This window comes from Ailuropoda melanoleuca, chromosome 12 (genome assembly GCF_002007445.2).
Source record: "Ailuropoda melanoleuca isolate Jingjing chromosome 12, ASM200744v2, whole genome shotgun sequence".
Lineage (NCBI taxonomy): Eukaryota > Metazoa > Chordata > Mammalia > Carnivora > Ursidae > Ailuropoda > Ailuropoda melanoleuca.
Window position 1 is genome coordinate 2,625,100 of NC_048229.1, and position 13,450 is coordinate 2,638,549.

Consider the following 13,450-nt stretch of genomic DNA (forward strand, 5'->3'; position numbering starts at 1 on the left):
GGAAATCTGGGGATGTACTGTATGGTGACTAACATAATATAATAAAAAAATATTATAAAAAATTTTTTTTAAAAATAAACATATGAAAAAAAATAACACATTTCTTACCCAAAAATGTAAAACTACCACTTTTGCACTGTGGGATGAATATTGCCATTTCAAAACGTACTCACTGTAACTGTGATTTTGTTGGTCAAAAACACCTTCAGGAACACTGTAGCTGAAAAAGCTTACGAAGTGACCGACACTGAACCATTCTGACCTACAGTTTCACATGGTCTAACCCGTCATGTGCTATAGGTTTCCTACTGCGAAACAATTTCTTAGGCAATTTATTTCATACAAACTCTCTTTTGCTCATTTGTGGGCAATATTAAATCTCTCTAAGATGCAGCCTTAGATGATCCTTCACAAAACAATTTCCACAAGTTTCAAACTCCTTACCTAATTTGGTATTTATAATTACCAAATACTTATCATATTACAACACAAGCCAAAACACTGACGCTGTAGTAATTTCAATACCATACCATGCAGAAAAAAAGTTTTAAATATAAAAAAGTTCAAAAATACACCTCATAAGAAAAATGTAACTGCTTAAAAGTATTTGATTAAAAATGAAACTCATTATAAAACGAGACAAGTTCAGTATTTTATTTTACAGAAGACTATGCCATACGCTGTCCGACAAGAAATCTATGATTCATCTGACTTCCCTACCCACTGACTTCAATCAATACTCCTCCCAAATGAAAATCAATGTGTTTTAATAACAACGCAATGAATAATGCTAACGATAATACCATAAGATGAATTCATTCAATATTGTTTCTTCCTAGCAGAATTATTTCCCTTCCGTAAAACAGTGCAAACTGCATGAATCAAAAGGTAATTAATTTTCAGAGTATAAGAGCAACATCGTCGAGAAAACCTAGACTGACAGATCGCCTTCCAAGATCAGTCCAAACTCTGCCTTTGCTTACTGTGATTCTCTCTCTCCATCTGATGTGCACACTCGCGCACGCACGCATGGCACACCCTCTATTGGGACAAGGGTGTATGGCCATACTTATGTCCAGGAAGTTCTCAGGAAGAAGTGGGCCCTGAAATGGAATGATATCACACAGCAACCCTAGTTTTCAGGAGCAAGACTGACCCCCACATTATAGAAAAGAGAGGTGGTTGCCTCAGGCTGTACCACGGAACCTGGAGTATGTCCTTTGTAAGGGATCAGGAACGCTCCAGTGACATAAAGATGCCAGGAGTTCTGGATTCCCTGACCAGGGATTCTCAGCCATGAGAGGGTTCGAGACGAGCCACAGACATTTCGTGATTGGCCATTTACTGGGGGCATGGGAGCAACCTAAGTGTCCATGGACAGACAAACGGATAAAGAAAGTGTATAAGCTCATACACTGGACTATTACTCAGCCTTGAAGAAAGAGGAAGTCCTGCCCTTGGCAACCACACAGATGAACCTGGAGGACACGAGCTCAGCGAAGTGAGCCAGACACAGAAGCACAAATATTGTACGATCCCACTGTTAGAACTTAAAATAGTCCAACTCCCAGAAGCAGAAAGCAGGATGGCGGTTGCAGGGTCGGGGGAGAGGGGATCAGGACGGGAGTCATCAGAGGGCACAACGTTTCACTTGCACAAGGTGAATAGGTCCTGGAGACCTCCTGGAGCCTACAGTTGATGATGCTGTGACAGAAACGAGAACTTGCAAAGAGGGTGGATTTCACGTTAAGAGCTCTTTTCGTGATAATAATAACAAAGAGGGTGGGAGGAAACTTCTGGAGGGGATAGAGGTGTTTATGTCACAGATCGTGATGATGGTTTCACTGATGAAGACCAGCTTCAAACCCATCGAGCTGTCTGCGTTCGTTATATACAGCTCTTTGCATGTCAATCATGCCTCCATGAAGTGTTCTTTTTAAAGAATTAATAAAGCAGTTTGTCCACTTTCAGAAAAAAAAATGATCACCTGCTTTGTTTTGTTGTTTTTTTTTTTTTACAATGATTCAAAGATTTACAAGAGTTGAAAGCTTGGAGTCTTGGTAAACTTTGGATTCAGGGTGATTCCATGGTCAGCTAAGACTTGCTCTGTGGCCGGACAGCTACTGGTGCCTGGGAGGGACAGACTACTTTTGTTTTGATTTCTTTAGCCTTTTAAAACAACTTTCATATAGACAAAGAGGATTTCTATACTGTTATGACTATGTTAAGTATTATCATTATCTTTGTGATACAGAGGAATGGGGTGATTTTTTCCCCACCTGTCCTTCTAGTTCACTCCACAATGCTGTACAAATATGATGTTCTAAGTATGCTTGGACAAGGAAAATGTTGGGGAGTGCAGCTCTGGGTTCTGGACTGGGGACAACACCCCCCCCCCGCTGGGGCTAGAAACGTGTTCGACAGCAGCCCCAGCGCCTGGCAGACGTCACCGATGAGCAGCGTCCAGCGGGGCTCAGGGATGTGCAGCACAGCCCCCCCCAAGGGATGACTGTCCTGTCCCAAAGGCCCACAGTGCCCCCTCCCAGATGGTCTTATGGAGCTCAGAGCCAGGCCCAAACCACTCATAGTCAAGGCCGATCCGTGCGCTCACAGGGCTGGAGTCGGTGTGTGCTGTTCTCTACGAGGACCACAATGCTGGCCTTCCACCGGCAGGACCCGCTAAGTTTGGCCCAATGGGAACTGTCGTTGAACAGTTCAACGTATAACAACTTGCTTACATGACTCTTCTTGGCAAAATTAAAATGTGCAGATAAAAGGAAAAAATGAAATGAATAAAAGAAGAGAGAGAGAGAGAGATCGGCTTTATTACGGTAAGATGGGAACCTCCCAAAAAGCGGCCTTCCTGAATCTTCTGGTTTCAGTGAACTCCCCCCAAATGCTTAACTCCTGTGAGGTTCTCATCGGCATTACCTGGCTTCTTCGAGGACCTTTCCCATCACTTCGTTTTTTTCCCTCTGGTTAACATCTTCATTTAAATCAGTTCCACCAAAGATGATTCCAAAAGGGATTCCATGACCTGCAAAATTAGGACAGTTAACGAGGCAGAGTGTAGCTCTGGAAACAGCCCTTGCCATCCCATCCCAGGGCGAATGCGAAACCGTGTTTCCAGAACTTGGGGGGCTGTGTTTTGGTGTTTGTTTCATTTTATCCAGCTCACCTGCCGAGCAGAAGAGGAATCACTATTATACACAACGTGACATGGGGATTAATCACGTCAGACCAGCGGTGCCAGCACGATTTAAAATCAATTAGCTTCACATTTAACAAATGAAAAATAGTGCTGCTGACCACCATCTATCAGAGCCGAGCTTATTGCTCCTGGGAAACGGGCATTTATGACAGGAAAAAGAGCAGTTCGAGTGCGGCCTGGTGGGGGACCGCAGCAGCAGGCGCCGTGCTCTCAAGGACCCAGGGAAGACGGCGGGCCACCAGGACTTCAGGGAGCATGCAGCACAGCTGTGGCGGGAACCACGCCCCACGCGTGTGACGTGTGGGAGGACTCGCCGGGGAGCGAGTTCTGCACCAGTGACGGGCTTAGCCGGGACGTTTGACGAGCACAGACGAGCGAGGCATCAGGCACGCACAGATGAAGATGAATGACGTGCTCAGCAGAAGCCGCTCTCCAAAAGGACTTCCGAAGGTCAGCCAAAAATCTGCAGAGACGCTGGCCAGCAAACCACTAACTAGACCAGACCTAAGAGGAACCTTCACACGGGGCTTTCTTGAATGAGCCATCCCTCCTCAGATTCAGTACGTCAGTCAAAGGGTGCTCATCTTTCCTTTTATTTGCCCTAGAGTTATTCCTGTCAATGCAAATGAGCAGCTTCTGTCTTTTTTCTCTCTGGTGAGACCACTCTTCCCCTGGAATGTGACTGCAAACAATTCAGCCTCTGGATACTAAGCCCCACAGTAGCACCCACAGGCTCAGCGAGCTGCTGGGGAGAGCAAAAGATGGGAAACAACTCATATACGTCGGTGAAGACCAGCCTTAAAAAAAAAAAAAAGGAAAGGAAGGGAGCATAAGGTGTTGTATATGTGTGTACACGGACGTAAGAAGACTGAAAAAAAGTCTATTACAGGAGAAAAATCAAGTGCAAGCTGGTTAACACACTATGCATGTATTGCAGAAAAACAATAAAACGTATATGTATACACATAAAGTCAGTGCAAGAATATGCAGAAAACCTGGTTGTTGTTGCCTCTGGACAAGAGACCTACAAGACCACAGCTATGGGACGGGAGGGAAACTTACTTTTCACTCTGTAACATTTTCTGTTGTTGGTACTTATTTTTTTTTTTAAGGTTTTATTTATTTATTTGACAGAGACAGCCAGCGAGAGAGGGAACACAAGCAGGGGGAGTGGGAGAGAGAAGCAGGCTCCTAGCGGAGGAGCCTGATGTGGGACTCGATCCCAGAATGCCGGGATCACGCCCTGAGCCGAAGGCAGACGCTTAAGGACTGCACCACCCAGGCGCCCCTGTTGTTGGTACTTCTTACTATGGACAGATAGGACCTTTTCCAAAACCACAGACAGACATAGAAAAGCACCCTCTGTGGAAATGATTCCTTTTCTGCAATGGGTGTAGACATTAGGGGATGTTGAGAGACCGTGAACGGTGTTAGCATGTGGGCCCAACAATGAATCTTTGGGGGCCGGAGGGAGGTGTGAGGTGGGGACAGTAATGACCCCAAATTTTGTCAGTTCCCAGTTCCTGGATCCTGGGAATGATTCAGGGGAAAGGCAAATTAGGGGATTTAGAATTGAGGGTGCCAGTCAGCTGACCGTCAAGTGGAGAGATTATCCTGCACCATCCAGGTGGGGCGGTGTAATCTCAGGGTCCCTACAGGTGGAGGAGGAGCTCCCTGCACTGCCACGTGGGGGGACTGGACGGCCATTGTGGCCTCTGAGGATGGGAGGGGCCGTGAACCAGGGAGTGTGGGTACCCCAGAAGGTGGAAAATAAGGAAGCCTACACAAGGAAACACAGTCCTGCCAACATCTTGATTTTAGCCCTCGTGAGACCCATCTCAGCTTTCTGACCTCGAGAGCTGGAGGACAGCAAACATGTGCTGTTTTCTGCCACTGGGTTTGCGGTAAATCGTGACAGCGCAACAGGAAACTAATACAGCACCCCCCCCATAAAAACTGCCAGTTTAGGAAAATTAGGGTAAGGAAAATTTTTTTTAAAAAGCCTTTTTTCAGTAAAATCTCCAAAGACAGAACAATAGACACCAGAAAGACATACACACAGTGTCACAGACGCTGCTCTAAAGTTCGGAGAACATTCAGTAATTAAAACGATCGGGCCTGCGAGCTGCTGGCCAGCTGGTAACCACTCAAATAGATCAAATCAAATCGAGTAAGACCAACATCAGACTATGACACGAGACCGTGCTGGGTCAGAATCCTGCTTTCCACTTGGAAAATGCATGACTTTGAGTGAGTCACCTGGGGGTTCTCTAAACCTCCACCATCTCCTCTGTTAGACGGAGGTCAAGCTAATGAGCTGACTCACTCGTGGGGTTGAATGACTTGCTTCGCACGACATACCAGCACAGGATGGACTCTGTATGTAACACTAGTGACACCGTGCTGCATGCCGAACAAGTTTTTAAATACGTAAATCCAGAAGCTCTCCAAATTAAATTAGCACTCGGGAGAATGTAATGTAGGATATTTCATTTGCTTTCCCATTTTTTTCAATACTTATTGTATTGTTGACAAAACAAAGCTTTAAATAAGTAATCTTAGTCTCAATGGCAATGGGTCCATAATTATGAGTGGAAAATTCTAGAAGTCCTCTGCTATAGAAAATGTCGGCAAACTCTTACTGACCCTTCAAAACCCCACTTAGGCACGCCCTCCTCTCTGAAGTCTTCACTGGGTCCCTCGGAAGTAAATCCCCCCACTCCGATGCCACACCATGTATCATAAGGCTTTAGGACTGATTTGTAGACTGGAAAATCCTGGAGAACAGGCGCCATGGCTTATTAATTTTGTACCCCTTGCTCCGGATACAATGCCTGCTGCAAGTTAAACCTTCAGACAGCATTTGCAGAAATGAACTGAGCCTGAAAAGTGGTCCACAAACTACTCTCCAAGCGCATTTCCTCGGAGCCGCCCAAGCGACCGGTCCTATTTCGTCTATCAGTGCCTCTGCTGAGAATGTGTCATTCCCGGGAGTCTGCTGAGAAAAAACTTTACAGTTTCCTGAGCCTGGCTCCTTATTCAGCCACCTGACGCCACCTGCTTCCTTGCCAGGTGCAAGCCTGAAGCCGAGCCTTAGCGAGGCACAGAGAAGGCGCTTCATAAAAGCGCTTCTCATCCAGCTTTCCACCAACGTCAGATGGCAGGGCACGCCGTCTGTGTGTGCCGTTCAGGGCAGACGAAGGACAGCCCGGGAGCATCGTGCACAGTAGCAGTCTCTGCTGCACTGCAGACAGGGGCGGCTACGGAGTTCTCTTCCCATGCACTTGACAGACAGGCGGGCATCCGTGTCGAACGTCTTTCACAGATGCGTCCGAGAGGGAAGAACACACTCACTGTGTTACTTCGAAGTTAATACGGGAATTGACCCATGACTTAAATAAAGCATTACGATTGATATTGTTTTAAAAGAATGCTTGCATTGTACCTGCAAAATAGCTACAATAGATATGAATATTGTTACGGTGCTGTTTCTCATCACTTGAATATTCTTCTTAGCAATTTTATTTACCTCATTATTTGCTCAGTAAGTACTGGTTTTAAAAGGGAAAGCCAGCTTCCATTTGTCCATGCTGTTAAGGTTTTCTTTAGATATATTTGGTGTGCACAGACATGTAAGTATGGCCGGTTATTAATTGCCAGTATGTACCTGCAGTAAAAATGCACAGATATGTCCCGTGAGGAGGCCGTGCTGCGCTTAGAAAACCCCAGCGCATGGGCTCTGCAGTCGCCTGCTCATTGCAACGTTATTTACAACTGCGGGGGAAGTGGAAATAGGATATGAGAGCTCCTAGTCATGCTGTCGAAAGCCAGTCAGTGATGGGGGAAACGCTCCTAACGTATTAGTAGGTAAGACAGATTGCTAAGCTGTGGCACGACGGCGAGTTTAGAAACACACACACATTGCAGAGCGAGACAGATGAGAATGTCAGGCACAGCATCCATGGTGCTTAGCCCAGGAAGCGCTATTTCGTCAAAACAAGTTGCAAGTTCATAATTGTAAGAGTGTATCTTTTCTTATAAATTTAATTTTTAATAAAAACGTGAAATCAATAAAACCAAACACATACAGGAAACAGCGGCCACATCTGGGTAGTGAAACTCAAGGGGCTATATTTCCTTTTTTGTCCTTTTAAGAAGTTTCCAAATCATGTGCTTACGTAATTTAAAAAAAAAACAATAAATGCTGTATATTTTAAAATATAGTTTAATCTAGGGGTGCCTAGGTGGCTCAGTCAGTGAAGTGTCCCACTCTTGGCTTTAGCTCAGGTTGTGATCTTGGGGTCATGAGATTGAGCCCCACATCAGGCTCTGTGCTGCGCATGGAGCTGGCTTGAGATTCACCCTCTTCCTCTGCCCCTCTGACTCATGCTCGCTAAAATAAATAAATCCTAAAAAAATAGATATTTAAAAACTGTATATTTGAATCTATGGAAGACTTAGAGACATAGGAAGTCATGCCCAGCCGGCTGCCAGCACAGGGCAGCTCAGCGTAGGGAATGGGACAAGGAAGAGGCCCCTCGACACATCGGATAAGAATCACAAGGTCCGTGGCACCGTCTCTACCTGTTCATGGTTTGCTGCTCAGGGAGTCTGCTTTCAAAGAGATGAGATTTAGGAATGGGTGTAACTACCATGGAGACAACAACTGGGAATAAACAAACAAATAAAAGCTGGACTACGTTTACTAACAGTTGTGCTGCTTCAGGTCCTGGCATTTGTTTGACCCAAACAGGAAGACCCGGTTCCCTCTGGCCACGAGTTCTAGAGAAGACTTCTCCCCTCCTACCACCTGGGAGAGAGGCAAAGCTTTAGGTGACTTTGTGCTTTTCCTCCATTTAGTTGAAGCAAAGGCCAAGAAATGGTAAAATGGAGAAAAACTGGATTTTGAAGGAGGAAACCCAGCGATGTGACCAGAGCAAGAGGAAATAGGTCCTTCTGTCTATTGGTTGAGTACGGACTGGAATGACTTTTCTGGAGGGCAGTTTGTCCCTGTCAATCCAAATAAAATATGCACAGTCCTCTGGCCACAGGTTATCTGAGGAATTTAATCCGCCAGTATCCCCACAGAGTGAAGTAAAAACTATAATCAAACTTGCTGTGGCTTTGCCTGCAACAGCAAAACCCAAGACAGACTTTGAATAAACACAGTGCCTTCTTCTGGTGAATACCACATAGCCAGGAAAAAAACAAGGCAGAAGGAGCTCTGCTGATTTGGAAAGATCACTAAGCTATGTACTTGAAGATACAGAGCCATCCCTTTTTTGGAAGTGAAGTACACGCCACATGTATGTGCGTAAGACACTAAAAACATGGCGTCTTATAGACAAAAAGACACCTGATGGTAAACAGAACCACCAGCCCGAGTGCTGGAAGCCTCGTGGGTGCAAAGAGACTGACCACATCAGTGACAGCCTTGTAAAGACTCCCAAAAGCATTAAGAGCTATGAACAGTACTTTGGTCTCTACACTTCCTTCGTATTCTGAGATCGCCCTCAGATAGTGTGTCCAGGACACCTGCAACAGAATTCCAAGTCATACTTGTTCAGAGGAGAAGAGCTCTTGGGAGTAACACTTTCAGGAACACCATCCCCACTGCGGATGGGTCCAGCAGGGTTGCAAAAACAGGGAGGCACAAGTAGATCTCATAGGTTCACAAGCTAAGACGTCCGTATAGAGTACTCACTGCCGTGATTGTGGGAGAAAAACATGGAAGACAACGTCAGCGTCCCTTAATTGAAGCCTGGTGAGATGATGGCACTGGCATGCTCGGAAGGTTATGCCAACACTGACAGAATGAGGCAGATCTAGACACGGGCTGCTGCAGAAAGATCTCCAGATGCTTTGTTAGGCGGTGAAAAGCAAGACACTGACTATTCATAGCATGCTCCCACTCATGTTTTGTTTAAGGGAGGAGAGATGTACAGATATGTGCCTGGGCTTACATGGGGGCCAGCCCCCAAGATGGCCAGCCCCTGCTGGTCCCGCTCAGTGAGGTCCCCTCCCACACCCGAGGGCTGATCTGTGTAAGCAGCAGATGCTCTGGAACTCATGGGTCATGACAGACCCACCAGCTTCCCGTGTGCCCTCTCTTCAATGGCTCTCTCTTGGAGAAGCTGGCTGCTATGTCTTGAGTACACTGCGCAGCCTCAGCGGAGGCCCATGTGGTGAGAAACTGGGGCCTCCTGCCGACAGCAGGTGGCTCGTGCGGGACCAGTCAAGCCTCCAGATGACGCCGCCCAAGCCGGAGCGCATCATACGTGGTCTTGATGGCAGCCTCACTAGCTGCCCTGACAATCCCCAGCACAGCCGTTTCTGAATTCCAGACCCACGGAAACTACTACACATAAATGCATTGCTACAAGTCACTCACTTTGGGGGTAATTTGTTATGGAGCACGGTACCTACAGCACGTTTCCAGGAGAATACACAAGAAAATGATAACTGGTTGTCTCCACGATAAGAAATTAGACAGCTGCAATGAGAACTGGGAGGAAGGTTTCCTTTTTGTGCTTGATCATTTAGCTACATTCACTCTGTGCTGGGGGATCTTTTTCTTTAACAGCGTGCATGTAGCAGCTTAGGTCGAATGTGCCCAGAATGTGCCCAGACGGAGAGCAGCATCCAGCAGGCCTAGCCCCCGGTCGGGGCAGGAGGCGGGAAGGAGGGCAGGGGCCGAGACTAGGCTCCACACAGCGTGGGGCGGCAGCAAGTCACCTTCAGCAACGAGACTGCTGAAAATTCCCGCAACCTGGCGCATGCTGCTGACAGACACTCTGCCCTCGTGTGAAGACGACCGTACATCATCTTGGACCCCAAGTGACATACTGTCTCCTGAAACGTGATGCCACCGCCACGTTCGCTCATTCATGTTTGGGAAGAGGTGCTCATCGCTCAGCTCAACGCAGTGACCTCCTCTGCCTTCACTTGGTTCCTCTGCGCTCTCACCGAACTCATTCCGGCCTCGGGAGTGTGAAGAAGAAATAGCCCCAATCGTAGCCGAAGTCAAAACGAGGACTGTGTGCACGTGCTCTCAGTGACCGAGGGAACTGTGTTCCAAGGTCCCCCGTGGGCTGATTAAATTTTTAAGAGAGAGACTGTTGTTCAGCTTCACTGTTTCCACTAATTAAGAACTCATACTCTGAGGTTGCATCAAATACTTTGCAGCTTGGGGTGCCTGCCAGCTCAGCCCGAAAGCATTGGACTCTGGGTTTTTTTTAGTTTATTTAAATTCAGTTTAGTTAACATATAGTGTACTGTTAGTTCCAGGGGCAGAATTTAGTGATTCATCACTTGCTTATAACACTCAATGTTCGTGACATCACGTGCCCTCCTTCCTGCCCATCACCCAGGTATCCCATTCCCGGACCCACCTCCCCTCCAGTGTGTTTCCTGTGATTAAGAGCCTCTTAGGGTTTGCCTCCCTCTCTCTTTTCATCTTATTTTATTTTTCCTTTCCTTGCCCTATGTTCATCTGTTTTATTTCTTAAATCCCACATATGAGTGAAATCATACGATATTTGTCTTTCCCTGATTGAGTTATTTTGCTGAACGTAACCCCCTCCAGTTCCATCCACGTCACTGCAAACGGCAAGATCTCAGGGCTCCGAGTGCTGGACGTGGAGCTTACTTAAAAAAATACACACTTTGCCACTTTGGGTCAAGTAGCAATGTAAATCCTGTCTGTGCGGCGGTGATGGTTAATGCTATGTTTGAGCTCAGGGACAAGGAGACAGCTGGTACAACTTATTTCTGGGTGTGTCTGTGGGGGTGTTTCCGGCTGAGATTAGCATGTGAATCGGCAGACTGAGGAGGACGGTGTCCGCCCTCCCTAAGGCAAGCGGGTGTTACCCCATCCACTGACAGCCTCCGGGGAGCAAAAGTGGAGCAAAAAGGCAAGGAAGAGAAATTCCCTGTCTAGGTTGAGCGGAAACATCCGTCTTCCCCTGTGCATGGACATCCCAGCTCCCGGCTCTCCGGCTCTCCGACCCAAACACCAGCAGCCTCCCGATTCTCAGACCTTCAGAGCCAGATGGAAAAGCAGCACCAGCCGCTGGTTCTCCAGCTTGTTGGGGGCAGGTCACGAGACTTCCGGGCCTCCGTCATCCCGCAAGCCCATCTCCTCCTTCTATGTGTCTGTACGTGCCCTCCCGGGCTAGTCTCTCTGCAGAGCCCTGACTAATGCACCCAGAGGGAAGACAGCCCCAAAGCTTCCTTCACTGCCCGTCGGACGTGAATCTGCTCTGTCGCTAACTAGCAACTTCATTTAATATTCTCCATTAAATCCTCAACTCCCAATTCCTCAGATGCTCTTTACGCTGGCTTCAGAATCTTCATGTTTCCCTCGTTAATCAGTGGAATGAGATGTTTCCTACGTGCTCATTCTGTGTTTGTAAAGGACGCGTATGTTTGACTTCTGGAAATTAGACTCTGAGTGAGCAACTGTACAGCAGAGACATTCGGGACAGCCCTGTCAGTGCAGGACACCAGCTTCAGCACACATCCATTCTCAGTCGCACAGCTACCGCTTTTGGGAAATGAGTCCCTATGAAGGACAAAGCAAAGACGATGAGGGTGCTCTGTCCAGGTCTGACCCGGGGAAAGAGGGAGAACCGAGAGCGCAGCTCTATCTCATTTGACGCTGTAGGTGCCTCTGGTTTTCGTGCATGATTCCTAGTGTTTCCCCTTCGGAGAGAAAGACGGTTACCTTGCAAGAGGCGGCCTCCTCTGTACAGATGAAGAGCCAGGGCTGCCTCCAGGTTCTCGGCCCTGATGAGGTGGGCGACTTCAGACGAGCTTTCCAGGTCAAAGGCATCTTTCAGAAGACATACGTGGCCGGCAGCTTCCAGATGGTCCCTTTACCAAAAAAATACAAACAGAGAAAGAAAAAGATGAGGGCAAAAGATAAATAGGCCACAGGTTGCTATTGGGATTAACATTTTAAAGCAAAAGATTATTTAAATCGAAGAGTTAATAAACTGTATCTTCTGAATTGTCCTGTAGGGGCAGTCCTCCTAAAATACAGCACAAGCCTCCCCATCACTGGCAATAATGACTTGCCCACCAGTGTCAGGTCCCTGGGACCTCGGCAGGGACCAAGGCCAGCAGGATGAAGGGCTAATTCAGCCCTAAGACAAAAGGCACACACCGACAGTGTTCAGTGGCATTTGCTGGACGAGAAAGTTCCTTTTTTTTTTTTTTTTAATTTCCTTGACTCCACTTTTTTTCTCCTGTCCCTTAATTATGGATGATACCCGAAGTTTGCTTTTAGGCATCTGAAACTCAGTTCTTAATAAAGACTTTCAAAGTCACCCATGATCATAGCTTCCAAATATATTTCATGGCCTTTCCATTCTTCCTCCAAAATATCTTTCAAACATGTCTTTCTTCTCATCCTGGTTCATTTCCTTGTGACATAAATCTAAAATACAAATCTAATAAAAGAAATTTTCTGAATGATGACACCACATGAACAAAATCAAAAGACAGATAAAAAACTGAGCAAAACTACTTACAACACTTACAAAAGGAAAGAAGCCAATTTAATTAATAAATAAAGAGCTCTCATAAATCAATAAGAAGGAAAAAAAAAAACCAAGTAACAGCTTGATAGCAAATTAGGGATGGACCTAAAATTGGAGGCCATAGAAAAAGAAATTCAATTGGGCTTTTAGATACGGGAAATGGTGCTCAACTTCAGTCATCTTTTTTACATAGAATATCTGGAAAGATCAAAAGTCTGCCTAAGGCTTCGTGAACTAAACACTCCCGTTTACTTTGAGTGGGTAAACAGGTACAACCTCTTTGGTGGGCAGCGAAGCAACCGCTAGAATACTTAAGACGCACAAACTGTCACCAGACACCTCCCCTTCGAGGGATCGAACCTAAAACTACCCTTGCATCTGAGTGCAAAAACTTGCACCCAAGACGAGGCTCTGCGGCTGTGTTTCCTACCAAACAGACCCGACACGACCTCAGTGCACGTCAGTAGAGGGCTCACTGTGTTCCGGCACATTCCGTACGGTCAAGCTCTGCCACGATTAAGAAAGGAGCGCAGTCGATCGCAGTTGACCCTTGAACAATGTGGGGGTTTGGGGCATCATCCCCTCCCCACACAGTCAAAAATCCACCTATAACCCTGACTACTCCAAAACTTCACTAACCGCCTACTGTGGACTGGAAGCCTTACCACCAACATAAATAGTTGATTAACTCAGATGT

The 13,450-nt window shown here is 46.6% G+C and overlaps 1 protein-coding gene across 10 annotated transcripts in view; it reads right to left on the bottom strand.

Annotated features, from left to right (window-relative positions):
- The window catches only part of GLT1D1 (glycosyltransferase 1 domain containing 1), a 95,142-nt gene that overhangs the window by 60,427 nt on the left and 21,265 nt on the right, over positions 1 to 13,450 (bottom strand). For all 10 annotated transcript variants that reach the window (XM_034638761.1, XM_034638762.1, XM_034638760.1 and 7 more), the window contains 2 exons: positions 11,937 to 12,085; positions 2,932 to 3,037 (listed from right to left, as the gene is read on the bottom strand). In XM_034638761.1, coding sequence (XP_034494652.1) covers positions 2,932 to 3,037; positions 11,937 to 12,085 — 255 coding nt within the window. The remainder of the gene's footprint in view (positions 1 to 2,931; positions 3,038 to 11,936; positions 12,086 to 13,450) is intronic.